Below are 15,137 nucleotides of genomic sequence, written 5' to 3' on the forward strand. Positions count from 1 at the left end.
ACTGAAATATAAGCTCCTAAAGCTACGCAGACTTTCGTGTTCTGAGTAGTGGATATTACATGGTTAACAATAAATAAATGCTTACTGAATAATACAAAACAATATACAAAAGAATGCAAGACCTCCTTAAGGTTGATAATGAGGAATTCCAGGTGGCTTCTTACTAAGCTACATAACAAAGATGGTATTTATCCCTCCAAATTATAGAAAAGCCACAGTGAGCAAAATAATGAAAGCCAATTTTTAGCATTTCCCAGTGGAGACTAACAAGTTAAATCAATGAACAGAATAACGAATTTTTTAAATAGAAGGTTAGACAAATAGTGCAAAGTTTTTGTTTGTTTTTTACTTCTTTCATTGTTACTTCAAAAAAAGGTAAAGATCTAGGTATATCAGAGGGTTTCTGGTCTTTGGGTCAACTTTATTTAAGATCTGATTACTCCATGAATAATGAAAATCACTGTGTCTTAATGCAGCAAAGAAATAATCCTCAGAAGTGCTTTCCTAAACCTAATTTAGATGTTTCCCATTTCTCTCCTGCATTTTTATATCTTACTTCCATAATTAGGGAAGTTATTTTAAAAGATTAAAGGAAAAGAACAGCATGAAAAGAATGGCTTAACTTACAAGCTAATATTTTTTATTTTATAAAATAAAATGTTTTACAAGCTAATAGTAATAGGCCACTTCAGGGAGGCTACTCATTGATTAGTTTTTAAAAATTCTTTTTTTAAGCAGTGGGCTCCCTCTGCTGGTTTCTGATAATCATTCTAGGTACAAACAAAATCTTTAAGCTTTTTAATGAGTAGAAGTTGGTGAGATTTAAAAAAAAAAGATGTGACACCTAAACAAACAAAACATATGGATAAAAGCAAAAAGTAGAATCATACCTATAAATACAAATGAACAAACTGATGGTTGACGGAGGGAAGGCGGGTGAGAGGATGGTCAAAATGGGTACAGGAGAGTGGGAGGTACAGCTTCCCATTATGAAATGAATAAGTCCCAGGAATAGACGGCAGAGATTAGGGAATACAGTTGATGGTATTTTTTTTTAATTTTTTTATAATTTTTTAAAAGATTTTATTCATTTATTTGACAGACAGAGATCACAAGGAGGCAGAGAGGCAGGCAGAGAGAGAGGAGGAAGCAGGCTCGCTGCCGAGCAGAGAGCTCGATGTGGGGCTTGATCCCAGGACTCTGGGATCATGACCTGAGCTGAAGGCAGAGGCTTTAACCCACTGAGCCATGGAGGTGCCCCGGTTGATGGTATTGTAATAGTGTTGTATGACGACAGATGTAGCCACACTTGGTGGTAGGAATAGCGTAACATAGAAAGAAGGTGAATCACTATGTTGTACACCTGATACTAATGTAACACTGTGTGTTAACTATGCTTCGATTAAGAAATAAATTTTTTTAAAAAAGATATATTTAGGATCTGATCTTGAATAATCTACCTAAAATGTATTTAAGACTTTTAGACCTCAGGTATTTTACTAGAAAGAACCAGTTAAACACCGATTTTGGGTTTCTGTATATGGAATGAAAAGAACACGAAGTACGGCCACATAGCACGATGTTAGTACACAGGTGACTATACATTGACTATACATTTAGATATACATGCATAGGGAGTAAGCATGCTAAGAGAACTTTTATCACCATCATTCTACCTTAAGATAGGACCGGAGAGATAGCCACATTTTTATATTCTGTACTTTCTTCAAACGGAAATGAGGAACCTCAGATTTTCGAGCCCTCCTTGCTGATGTTAAGTGTCCAAAGAGTTTTGCAAAAAGTAATCGCTAAAAAAGATTAGGATATGTATTAATTTTCAAGTAGATTACCACAGAAAAACAAAAATTTACAAAATATGTTTCAAGTACTACAAAAACAAAATAGGAAAATAATTAGCAGGTCAAAATGATTTAATGAAATACTAAAATATTTCAGGAATTCTTTAAATATTAAAAGGATAAAATATTCTCTATTCAGAATTCTGTATTATACCCACCTGTTTGTAAGTTCTTTCTGCTACACAGAGCAAAAAAAAGAAAATCCACACAAGAGACACACGAACCACAAAACTTATTATAACCATAGAAAGAACTATGACATCTTCATTAGAACCAAATGCAATCACATAAAGTTCTGAAGCAGAATGTGCTGTGAGTTGTTCCAAGTCTGTAGCTTGGGAGAGTCGGAAAACAAATGGAGTTAAACCCAGGATTAGAGAGATTGCATTTCCAAAAATCTGGTATCCTATTCCTGGTATATGGCTGTTCACCTTTATAGAGAGAGAGAAAAAAAGATGCATAAATCTCATCTATAGTAAAATGAGCTCCTATCAAGCATTATTTTATTTACAGCCATATGAAACATTTTGTTAAAATATATGAGTTTTAATACACATATAATGAAATTTAAATTGACTCATTGTTTGGAGAGCACACTACATGGAAACTGTAAGTCATTATGTCTTCATTTTTAAAAAATAGCTCATTATCAGATTTCTAATTCATTAAATAGTTGCAAAAGGATAAACTATGTTGGTCTTACCTAGATCTGGAAAAAAAATTCTATGTACCTCATTATTTCAAAAGTTAGAAATATTCATAGACACTTTAATATTAAAAAGAATGAGAAAATCTCACATCTACTGAAGCTCAATTCATAAAAAGAAAAATGAAGGATTCTACTTATTTGATAAATTTGCAATTTGTGTTTTTCTTCAAATAGCTCAAAGTACAAATGGATATCTCCTTAAACTCTAAAACCTTTTTAGAAGAGTATGGGGGCGGGAGGCTAAGAAAGGGGGGGGGGGGAAGAGAATTATAGAAAAGTTAAGTGGAAATTAAATAATGGGAAATATAAGACTGGTAGGACTATGAGGGATCTTAAATACCAGCTAACTTTTATCATCATATTATACATTCTGTAAATGACCTGCTGGTTCACAGGCAGTTAAGGTATGGAAAACCAACTAGATCCAAATCTCCAGAGACTTCTGCACAAGTAATAGGAAGGAGATCAATTTCTAGAGCAGTTGCTTTAATTTCTGTCCTTCAGAAAGCATGCATCATAGTTCTCATGCAACAGATACGAAATTTAGAATTGCAAGTTAAATCATGACTAGCTGTCCAGAGGAATCAGGTAAAATTTAAAAACTGTGATGATCTGATAAAAGACACAATTTAAAAGAAATGCAAATTAAAGCCCATAGTTTTTGTACTCTACCTCAACAAACTACTCAAGATTTTTATAGCACTAGCTGCATTACTTCTATATATTTAAGTGAGCAAGCAAGTATGAAGACAAATATTCTATTTTGAACTTTTGGTGTACTCATAAGTAAATGAAGCAGGAGGAATGATACAGGAGAAAATAAGCCTTCATCAACACTTGTGTATGTAGCAGCTCCTCAGTTTGACCCATGGAAAGCAAAGAAAGAATAACATAAAAGAAGAAAATTTTAGACTGTACCATCTACTCGTCGTTAGAAGAATGAAAACAGCAAGAGATGACAGTAGTTTGGTGATAAATCACCATTTAAATCACAAGGCCAAATACAAATAACAGTCTTTTTCAGGTTGAAGAAATGAGGTAAGTTGTAAATACAACCTCCTAGTAATTATGTAATATATTAATAATCGCTCTCTTATTCTTGAACTAAAAGGACAGAATTTAAAAACTCACTCTGTTCATTATCATTCCGCTGATTTCAAGCACAGACATGTCTGCTTTCTTACAGTCATTGCCTTCCCATACGATAGCACTGATTTTTTCTAATCCCGGGTGGGAACTATGGAGCCAGGGCAAATGACTCTACGAAAAAATAAACAGAAGTAAGTGAACCCATGAGTAAAAAATAAACAGAAATAAGTGAATCCATAAATAAATGACACTAAAAAAACATACTGGTGAATACATATATCATATTTTATAAATAGAACATATATATATATCTTAACATGGGTATATGTGTATCTACACACACCCAGTATCAGCGATACTAAAATTCTGTCTTAATATTGATTAGCATATATATTGAGCAGTCGGCATATGAAATTACACAGTTATAAAAAATGTGTAAGTTAGGAATGTCCTATAACAGGTATTAGGCAAGCTACTGTTCAAAAATCCTGTAAAATGAGTCAGCAAAAGCACTCAGTTGTCAATCTGTTCACATAGCTACTAATATACTAATGTTCCAAGACAAATGGATACCAGTTTGTTCATATTACTGACTCTCCAGCTTATGATCATTCAATACAAAAGCACATGACAGGTACGACTTAACCTCTTTGAAAGACTAAATGGTGATACAATCTCATCCTGCAAAAGACTCTCCCTCACACCTCAGCCTCAGTATTTGATTTAATTACTTTTCTGATATTTTAATCTAGCAATTCCCAAAGAATCAGTTTAACTTTTTTTTCCCTTCAAGTAAATATGGCAAATAGAAACACATGAACTAGAAGTACCCTCCCAAGGAAAAAGCATCTCTCAACATTTCAAGAATAGAGAAAAGAAAAATTGAAAGCCTTAATAAAAGGATCAGATGTTTAACTTTGGGGGTTGTTTTGTTTGTTTTAGCTTTATAATTTAAAAAATAAAACTGCAGGGCTCTTGGCTGGCTCAGTACATGAAGCGTGTGACTCTTGATGTGGGGGTCATGGGTTTGAACCACACATTTGAGTGCAGAGATAACTTAAAAATAAACCTTTAGAAAAATTAATAAAACTTCGAAAATAGGATAGTTGGAGATTAAAGATAGCAATAAAATTAATACACTAATCTTTACATTATCAGATATTGATAAGAGAAGTTAACATTAAAAGAATAGACCCCAGGGGCAACTGGGAGGCTCAGTAGGTTAAGCCTTTGCCTTCAGCTCGGGTCATGATCTCAGGGTCCTGGGATCGAGACCTGCATCAGCCTCTCTGCTCAGCAGGGAGCCTGCTCCCCCCCAGCCCCCGCCTACATACTTGTGATCTCTCTGTCAAATAAATAAATAAAATCTTTAAAAAAAGAAAAAAAAATAGACCCCCAAAATGGGATGAGTCTACTTACATTACAGTATTGCTAACTAATTTATACAATGTATTTCACTAAAATAACTTCTAACAATGAACAGAAGAATCTATTTATATTTATTCTCTGAAGAATAAAAATGTGATTAAAATATGGTAAAGATATGTTTTTGAAAACTTAAGGAATATAATATTTTCCTGTAGGGAAAATAGAACTGCATTGATTCATTTTGACTTAAGATATAAAAAAACCACTTTAATAATATGTAAGAAAACAGATATGGAAAGTAATTATCATTCTGACTTATACATTAATTTTCTTTATGAAATGTGAGTAGACATATTATTGGTAAAACTCTTTTACATGTAGTTCATTTGACTATGAAGAAGTTTCCTCTAAAAATTTATCTTTTTTCCAAAGATACAGTATTTTAATATATATTAACCATCACAGCATATATTTCACCACTGGAGAGCCTTAAAAACTGTAAAATACTAGTTATTACCTATCTACTTAATTACACAAATACTCCACAATATTCTAGCTAGGAAAGAAGTAATTTGTACCAAAATATGTATCAAATTTTCCAAGGAAATCTAGTTAATTATGAAATGTAATGGAACTACAAAGCCAGGACCAAGTGGGAGAAAGTGAATAGTCTTTCAGTGTATACAGTGTAAGGGTGTACAGTTTGAGAGGCAATTTTTTAACCACTGATTTACAGGCTTCTAATCTTTTTAAACTCTCAGTCTGTCAGCAGTGAATTAAAGCCTTCCCAATTACATGAAGCAAGGCATATCAAGAAGGTCCATCTAGAGAGAGAAATAGAAATTCAAGAAGTCCTTCACCCTCTTTCCAAAAAGTATTCATTTTGCCCAGCTGCTTTTGCAGTTACTCCAGTATTTGATACCATCTTCCTACTTCTAGTAGAAAGCCAGAAGGCAGGAGAAAAGAGAGCAACCAGAAACTGGTACATTTAAAAAAGAATTAATTGAAAAACAAAAACAAAACAAAACAAAAAAAACAGCTCTTTATCTCTGTGTGTGAAATATATTCTGAAATAGCAGTCTTGTTGAAACATGTACTGCCTACAGTGTATGAATAGCATTACATGAAACATTTTTTCAAAAAGGCTCAAGGAAAACATCAGGGAAAATAATTCCATTTTATAATTTTATCACATAGGTTCTTCTCAGTTAAGTTTTTCAATCCAAAAATGTGGAACTCTTTTAATGATTGTTCTTTATCCTCATTCAAAAGCTCAACTGCTTTGCTCTGTGTTCATTCAGAACTGCCTCAAAACCTTAACATTAGGGGCGCCAGGGTGGCTCAGTGGGTTAAGCCGCTGCCTTCAGCTTGGGTCATGATCTCAGGGTCCTAGGATCGAGCCCCGCATCGGGCTCTCTGCTTAGCAGGGAGCCTGCTTCCCTCTCTCTCTCTCTGCCTGCCTCTCCATCTACTTGTGATTTCTGTCAAATAAATAAATAAAATATTTAAGAAAAAAAAAAAAAACCTTAACATTAAATGGTGGCGTGTTTTAAGTAGATTCACCACAACAACTGCTTTAATGGAGTTTCTACCTGTGGGAGCTGTACCCATTAAAATCTGTCTTTGCCTACTGAAAAATAAATTTCACTTAAATATGGCCTTATATTTTATCATATACTCAGCCATGACTAGAGGAGAGAAATTTTCTGCTGTAGAAATGTTTCAGTTACTATTGCCAAACAAAACAAAACTACAAATTTGGTAACATCCTAACTAGAACACATGGATTCAAATGCTCATTGTTTCTTCCTAAGGAGGGATTTTTCAGTCTTTATGGTGGGCAGAAAACGGTCCTCCAAATCTATTAGAGACCTCAATCAAATAAGAAAAAAACTGGTAGCTTTTAATTAAAGGGAGCTAATTTCCATTACCTGGCTATTATTAAAATTGAAAATATTGATGTTATTTTTTAGAAGCCTGAGAATAATGTGTATAAAATCAAGTCTTTAATCCAAAAGCAAAAGCAATGTAAGCCTATGATACTATAATTCATATGCAGACTAGAGCATTAAAAATCTTATCAGAAAAGGAGCAGAGTGGTATGAGAGATTTAGGGTCAATTTATTCTGATAGCATGCATTAAAAAAATGTATTTCCTTTCATTCATTCACCCAATTTTGTTTAAACACCTACTATGTACCAAGCACTGTGTGATTCAACAATCAGCAAAAGAACACATGGTCCCTGCTTCTACACCTCTTTATGGTATTGCTGGGAAAATAGCTCTCAGGCATTTTCCTAAACTTCAATTCCAGTTATTATGCTCAGTGATGTAGGTGAATACCCAGATGACTCATCCAACACCCTATTCTCATGGATTGCTCACTGTTTTCTTCACTTCTTAAAATCCAGGGACCTATAGCTACTCCCATGGCCACCACCTAGACCTTGTCAACACACTGAACTGCTCAGCTTCTGAACTGAGTCTTCAACCACAGCTCCTCTTACTGGGTGTCTCAAAACTTCAATTCTAAAATACTTATGAACACACCCATCCTTCAATCTATAGTCCTTTCTTGGTTTTGTTTCGTTCTCAATCTAACACATCTAGATGCTTACCATATCCATTATTTCTTGGCCTCTCCTGCCTTGAATAGCAACTATTTATTGAGCACCTACACTGTGTGACTTTGGGCGCATTATTTAATTCCAAGCTCATTCTCAATGATTCTCATCTACAAAATAAATCTATACAAAATAATCGCATTGTCATAGGTTGTGAGAATTACGTGACATAACGCATCAAGATTACTATGCACAGTGCCTGCCAGACAGTGAATACTTTTTAAATGTTTGCTATTACTTATCACCACAACTATATTCCAGAGAACATCACACAAGTGTGTGGACTGGCAACCACAAATTCCTGGTTTCAGATTCCAGCTAGACCCTCAGCAATATGGAATGCGTTCACTGACTTGAATACATGCACACACATACTCTCCATTGCCCACCAGTGATAACTTCAAGCCTTCACCACCATCTACAAGCCCCCAATCCTATCATCTCACTTATTGTTAACAGACCTCCTGCACCCTCAATCATCCAACTTTCTCTGTGCACTTCCTCCTCCTCCTATCTCAGCAGCAGATATGTTCTCCTACTCACCGAAGGCAAAACTTCCTAGATATGCTTCCCCTCCTGCACTTTAAGAAACCTCACTCGAGAACTTCTTCTCCTGTATCTCTTCAATCCTTCCCTCCTGGTTTTCCCCTATGTACACATACACTTAAATATCTCACATCTCGGGGAATGGGGACCAGAATATTCCCTCAATTCTATTTCCCTATCTTTTAACAAGATTATGGCTTAATTTGTAGCCCAGATTTTTAAATTTTAGGATATTCAAATTTATCAATCTCTTCATTTTTTATATTTGCTTGAGTTTTTTGTATCTTCTTTAAAAAATTCTTCTCTTTAAAAAAAAAAAAAAAATTCTTCTCTTTGGGTGCCTGGCTGGCTCAGTCGGATAAGCATCCAACACTTGGTTCCGGCTCAGGTCATGATCTCAGGATTGTGAGATCAAGCCCTTACACTGGGATCTGTGCTGAGCGTGGAGCCTGCTTGGGACTCTCTTTCTCTCTTTCCCTCTGTCACTCCACCTGCCGCTCACCCTCTCTGTCTAAAATATAAAATGAAATGAAATGAAATAAAATACAATATTCTTTTCTTATCAAGAGTAACAGATTTTTCTCCTATATTTTCTTGTAAATATTTAACATGTGCTTCTTCACATTTAGGAACTATCTGGAATATATTTTTGTGTAATCATCTGACCTACAACTATATACTGAAGAGTCCATCCTTTCCCCACTGGTCATAATGTCACTTACGTCATATATTAGAGGAACCCGTGTAGACATGTACTACTTCAGGGTTTTCTATTCTGTCCCATGGTCTATTTGTTTACATACTGCCTTGGGTCTGCTTGGACTTATAAAACTCCATTTACCATGGACTGGATGGCTTAGAAACAACAGATGTCTATTTCTCACAGTTCTGGAGGCTGGGAACTTCAAGATCAAAGTGCCAGCAGATTTGGTGATGAGATCCCACTTCCTGGTTCAAAGACTACCCTCTTTTTGCTGTAGCCTCACATGGTCAAAGGGGCAAAGGAGCTCTCTGAGGTCTCTTTACTAGGGCACTAAACCTACTCCTGGGCGCTCCACCCTTAAGACCTAATCACCCCCAACCAAAGCCCCATCTCCAAATATCACCTTAGGCATTAGGTTTCACCATATGAACTGACAGGTGGGAGAGGCTGGACATTCAGACCATAGCATACAACTATACCATACTACCTTTATTAATTACTATACTTTTAAAGTAAATTTTTATATCCAGTAAGGGAAGTCTCCCTGTTGTTTCCAAAATTGTTTTAGTTATGCTCAACATTTTGCTCTTTAATGTGGACTTGAAATCAGTCTAAGTTCTACCAGATAGAAAGACAAATATAACTGGTAGGATTTTGTGAGAGAAAAAGCAGAGATATTGGGCATCTCTGACATGTTTCTGCATTTAATAGAAATAATCCTAAAATTTCATTATTAAATATGATAGGTTTTTAGAAGGTTCTTTGGTAGCTACCTTTTAGCAGGTTAAGTAAATTCCCCTCCTACTTTAATTTTCTAAGAGCTTAGTTGTTGGTTTTATTAGGATTTGATGAGAAGTTACATAAGAGAAAGACAAGGAAGAGTGAGAATTTTAAATGACCATGGATTTCCGACTGGTGAGTGGATGGATGAAGAGGTTATTCAATAAGATTTTGAGAGCTACAGGAAAAACAGATTTATGAGGGAAGATGGGGTGTTTGGTTAAATCTGAGATACTGGTGGAACATTTAAAAAAAAAAAAGATATGGCATAGACATGTGCTGTCCAATATGGCACCCTACTCACAGGTTGCTATTGGGTACTTGAAAAATGGCCAGTCCAAATGAAATGTGCTCAAAGGGCTCACAAGAGATTTGAAGATGTAGTATAAAAGGAGTAAAATATTTCATTAGTATTTTTTATACTGGCTACATTTTGAATATATGGGGTTAAGTGAAATACATTAAAATTAATTTCACCTTTTAAATATTTTAAAGAAGGCTACCAGAAAACTCAAAATTATATATATGACTCTCATTAGATTTCTGTTGGATAGCATTGCTAAAGCTGTTGAGAGATAGAAATCTGATATTCATGAGATAGAGATTTGTGAATTATGGTCTTAGAGGTAGAGTTAAGGCCATGGGTGCTGATATGACCATGAAGTATGCTGAATGAGAAAAGGACTAATGCATCCAAACACAATCTGACTTATAAAACTCCATTTACCAACAACTTCTCAGGAACATAAGTTTGCAAGGCAAGAGATACAACCATAATATAAATACTGAAATTCAATGCTCCAATGAAGCCAGAAGGAAAAAAAAAAATCACAGGAATATTATTTTAATTGAATGTAAGCTTTTTTTCACCTCTATAAAATGTGTACATACATTCAAAAAAGCTGGACTGAGAGCCCCAAATAACCCAATACTAAAACCAACCTGATGAAAAGGGTCGTCTCTATATTCTTTTTTCACACTTGGATTAATTTGAGGATTTTCCATATCTGTCTCACTGGTACAAGATGACCGGCATTCTGCACAGTGTAACAAGTCTTCCCATAATACATCTTCTGTTTCAGATTCTGGCCTTGTACTCTCAGAATCCTGTCTGGAACTTGAACAGCGAGAGCTGCAACTAGTACCCGATTTAGGGGCATCCTGAAATCAAGATATTCTTTGACATTAATACAATTTATGTACCCTTTTCAACTCAAAGGATTCTATCAGAACCATACATTGCTACTTTTTGCTACAACAACAAACACACTGTCAAATGACAGTGAAATAGAGAGCAAACATTAAAAATATGTTAGTTTTTAAGGAGTAACAAAATTTCCTCATATCAAAATTTATTTGAAAAAAAAAAGAAAGAAAAAAAATTTTATTTGATTGCACATCTCAGCTCAAGGGCTGTTTTGCGTGCAAAGGTAGTGCCTGTTTCCTCCTAAATTTTCACACAAAGTTCAAAATTCAGGCAGGCAGAGACTAGCTTAGGTTTGCATGGTTATTATTTTATCGGGATATATATTGGTATTATATTATCACTGAATATTAACCAACTTTAACTGATGTGTTTAATGGAGTTATTTTCTTACTCTCTTTTTTTAGCAAGAGTAGATTTCATGTATCTACTGTTCTAGTTTTTCAAAGAGAAGTTCAATAAATTAATGTAAAATTAATAAGTAATCCATACCAGGAAGATAACTGCCAATTCATGTTTTTGAGATAATCTATGCTACAGAAGTGAAAAACTAAAAGGCACAAGTTAGGTAATTTCTAATCAATTTATTTTTTTCCTAGAAGTTGTTATTGTACAAAATAAGTACTTTTGAGTAAAAAGTTTCATTTAATAATTCAAAATAACTTTTACTGAATAAAGAATGGTAACAGCCATCCTTATAGCCAAGTATGCTGAAATTTTCAGATTTGTTTTTAGTTATCCTCTGTCACTAAGATTGTCAATTTTACCTTTAAAATGTTCTAGATGTATCCCTTTCTTCTGCTCATGATATCACCAGAGTTCAGGCTTTATCACCCATGCCTTGTTTGCTTTAAAGAGCCTCCTAATTGACCTTTCCTACTTTCCAGATTAATCTTCCTAAAGTGAGCTTGTCCTGCGCCCCTCCCCCCCATTTCTCTGACCAAAGTCATCCTTTGGCTTCCACCACTCTTCTGGATAAAGTTCAAACTCCTTCACCAGCAGCCTTGTCTTCAAATATGCTACTTTTGGACTTTGTTCTCCACTCGTCCCTACCACAACCTTCTCCAGTGACACTGGGCTACTCCCTGGCCCCTAAACACAGCTGGTTCTTTGTCCCTCTAGCCTCTGATCAGGTGTCTACCTTGTATCCTACCTTCCTTTACAGCCTCCTCAACCAAGTGTCAGGAAAACACCATTTCTATCCCTTTCTAGCTGGCTTATCTTGTTTCTGATCCTTAGTTTAGTCTTCTGGCCATGGGGGATAAAACTATTTTCTTAAAGATACACTGAATATTAAATGAGGACTGTAGTTTTTAATACAAACCAGGGGCTCCACAAATGTTAGTTTTGAAGCCTTCTATTCAAAGTGTTCCCTTTGTTCCTAAAATGAGGTATTATTATTTATCTTCATGACAATAAATTTTACACTGCTATTCAGCATCTATAATACTGTCTATGTTATTAAATGTTGATGTATTTAATATTCTCAAGTCGTAACTCTCAAATACACTGTAAGTCAACATAAGACAAAAACCAATTTTTTTGCCACCTTTACCATACGTAACAAAATATCTTGAATGAATGAGACAGGTGATTGATAATTAATTTACTGATATTAGAATGGGACACCATGAATATATATTTAGTGTGTTGATTGGGGATTTATTTGTGGGAGGAGAATTAGTTGTTTGAACAAGAAGTAAAAATGTTTTCAAAGAAAAGAATTTCAGAAAGAAAAAAGGTAAGAATGAGTCTGCTTTGTTTTATAAAAAGCACTCCAAAAATGTTTGATTCGTTAATGTCAACCAGAGTACTTGAAGCAAACACAGTTTTTATCACAACTGTTTTCATTAGTTAGTAAGGTACAGAAAGTATTAAGTAACCAGTAAATAATCGCTAATTTAAAAAATTTTGGTAAAGCTAACTTATTATCTATGACTAATTTCTGATGCAGACTTGCTAATCAGATACAGAAAAACAAGATTAAAGGCCTCATGATTATTTAACTGAAACTAATGGGTGATTTCAGGGATAAGGAAATATCTTTCTTTATAAAAGTATCTTGCCAAATACTGATTAATAAGTGGGCCACTTTACAAATGTAAAATCTAAAATTTATGACCTATAACCACTTATATGTCAAACAGAATTTTGCCTGCAACATTTAGGTGATTAATGGTCACTTTGAATTTCGCTAAAAATCAGAAATTTTTGAATTAAAGAAAATAGCCAAGTTAACAGCTCATTTAATTTGGTTCGGTCTGCTTATTTTAAATCTTTAGACAGATAGCTAAAACTGAGCATATAATCGAATTAAGGGGAGAAAAATTATTTGAAGGGAATAAGAATTTATAACATTAATGCTTTGTGCCAGGCAATTGTGCATAATCTTATTTAATATTAAGAATCTGACGTGGGCAGTCTTCTCTCTCTACTGTACAGACACAGAAACACAGAATCAGAGAAGTTAAACAATTTTTCCAAAATCACTTAAACGTTCTGAGTCCAAGTCCATGGTTTCTTCATGATGCTTCCCAACAAATGCTACCTCCATTAGAGGAAAAGCTAAGTTTCAATAGGGAACAAAAACTGAAAGATACTTGTAGAGTTAAACAAAACAGGAGAGAGTAGGAAATAGGGTAAATGCTTAAAGGAAGTTATTAATTCCACAGGATACCTCTTATTCCAGATAATCAAATAACTCCACCACCATCATCCAGGAGACTAGAAGACTAGAAGACAACCAGATATACACAGCAGATAGAAGAAAAGGGAAGAAACTGGGGCAGGGGTCGGGGTGGGAGAGTTGAGGGGTAGAAGGAATGGGGGTTAAGTGAAAGTCTACACACTAAATGGCAAGATCACCACCTCATGCCCCCAAACCCCTTGATGCCAAACACCATGGCTGCTTAGTATAGTATCTACTATTCCCACACCACCAGAAGATTGGATGATTCTTCCAAAAAAACTAAAAATCCCTAAAAGTATATCTATAGATACTGACATATGGGAGCCTTAAAACAAATGGCTGTGCCCTAACCAGTCATTTTATGGTGAAGACCACAAGTTCTACCCAGAAACAAAGTGCCTTCCAAAATGCTTTCTTTGTGTCTCACCCTTAAAGGAAAAATATCATCAGTAATCTGAAGTGAACAGAATAATAAATACATAAAGTTGTAAAAAACACTACAACACTGTTCTATCCTGTCTCAATATTACTTCTTCAAGGGAGTTTTTCTTTTGCTTTTTTAAAATACCCTGAGGTTAAGCTTGATTGGAGAATCAAAATCTTCTTGAACTGAAATGCAGCTTTTAAAATATTTTCTAGTCTAAAGCTCCCTACTTTGCAGATAAAGAATTTGAAGACCAGGTTTTATTTTTAGGTAGTCTTTTACATCATTAAAAAAAGATTTAAAACAATCAATGCCTACTAGCTAATTAACGGTGTTACTTAGCTTAAAATCCAGAAGATTTTATGCAACATATTTATTTAAGAGATAAGGTCAGTAGGATACTGATCTGCCCTTCAAGAATCTCAAGAGTTCAACGTATAGCTGCAAACCAAGAAGGGAAAGATTCTGGGGTGAGAAAAGTACCTCCAAAGCCAAACAATTTATCTATAGGAGAGTGAAGACCTCCTAAATCCCTTCCAGTACAAACTGGCTTCTGACTGTACTTAGTGTTAGACTGAGAAATTCACAAGACTGAATTTCACAAGGAACAGGGGACAGTATATCAGATGATCTCAGTGAAGGCAATCAGCAGACACAGTGGCATTAGTTGTGTCTAATGGCAGCCACTGAGAGAAGAAACACAGCCACAGTCACCGCTAAGATTGCATAGAGATTCAACCACAGAGAAGATTGTATGAAGAACAAGTAACTCTTCTCAGCTTAAAACAATCAAGGTATTCACACTCCAGCACAGCATAATATATGATTTTTCAAATGATCATTTTCAAATGATGTCCTACATCATCAAGAAAAAAAATTCTAATACCATCTAAAAAGAGAAGGCAATGTTTATCAAAAAAGTGTCATAAGTGATATTTGCCTTCAAGTGAGATAATGAAATGTTCTGTCCTTAGAATAAAAACTGAAAATACATTTGAATGAAATTCTTTTTCTGTTGAAACGGTTTCAAGAGATGTGATAACTTCAAGAGACGTGATAAAGTTATAAAACTGTTTAGAGAAAAACAAATATTAATAAAGACAGAATCAAAGAAGAAAGAAGAATTGAATTTTATAGAATG

At 34.7% G+C, this 15,137-nt stretch overlaps 1 protein-coding gene across 3 annotated transcripts in view; it reads right to left on the reverse strand.

Annotated features, from left to right (window-relative positions):
• Positions 1 to 15,137, reverse strand: part of PHTF2 (putative homeodomain transcription factor 2) — a 118,915-nt gene that overhangs the window by 12,338 nt on the left and 91,440 nt on the right. For 2 of the 3 annotated variants that reach the window (XM_059396965.1, XM_059396967.1), the window contains 4 exons: positions 10,622 to 10,840; positions 3,700 to 3,828; positions 2,018 to 2,290; positions 1,677 to 1,808 (listed from right to left, as the gene is read on the reverse strand). In XM_059396965.1, coding sequence (XP_059252948.1) covers positions 1,677 to 1,808; positions 2,018 to 2,290; positions 3,700 to 3,828; positions 10,622 to 10,840 — 753 coding nt within the window. The remainder of the gene's footprint in view (positions 1 to 1,676; positions 1,809 to 2,017; positions 2,291 to 3,699; positions 3,829 to 10,621; positions 10,841 to 15,137) is intronic. The other variant, XM_059396966.1, reaches the window with a different exon arrangement.

This window comes from Mustela nigripes, chromosome 4, assembly GCF_022355385.1.
Source record: "Mustela nigripes isolate SB6536 chromosome 4, MUSNIG.SB6536, whole genome shotgun sequence".
NCBI lineage: Eukaryota > Metazoa > Chordata > Mammalia > Carnivora > Mustelidae > Mustela > Mustela nigripes.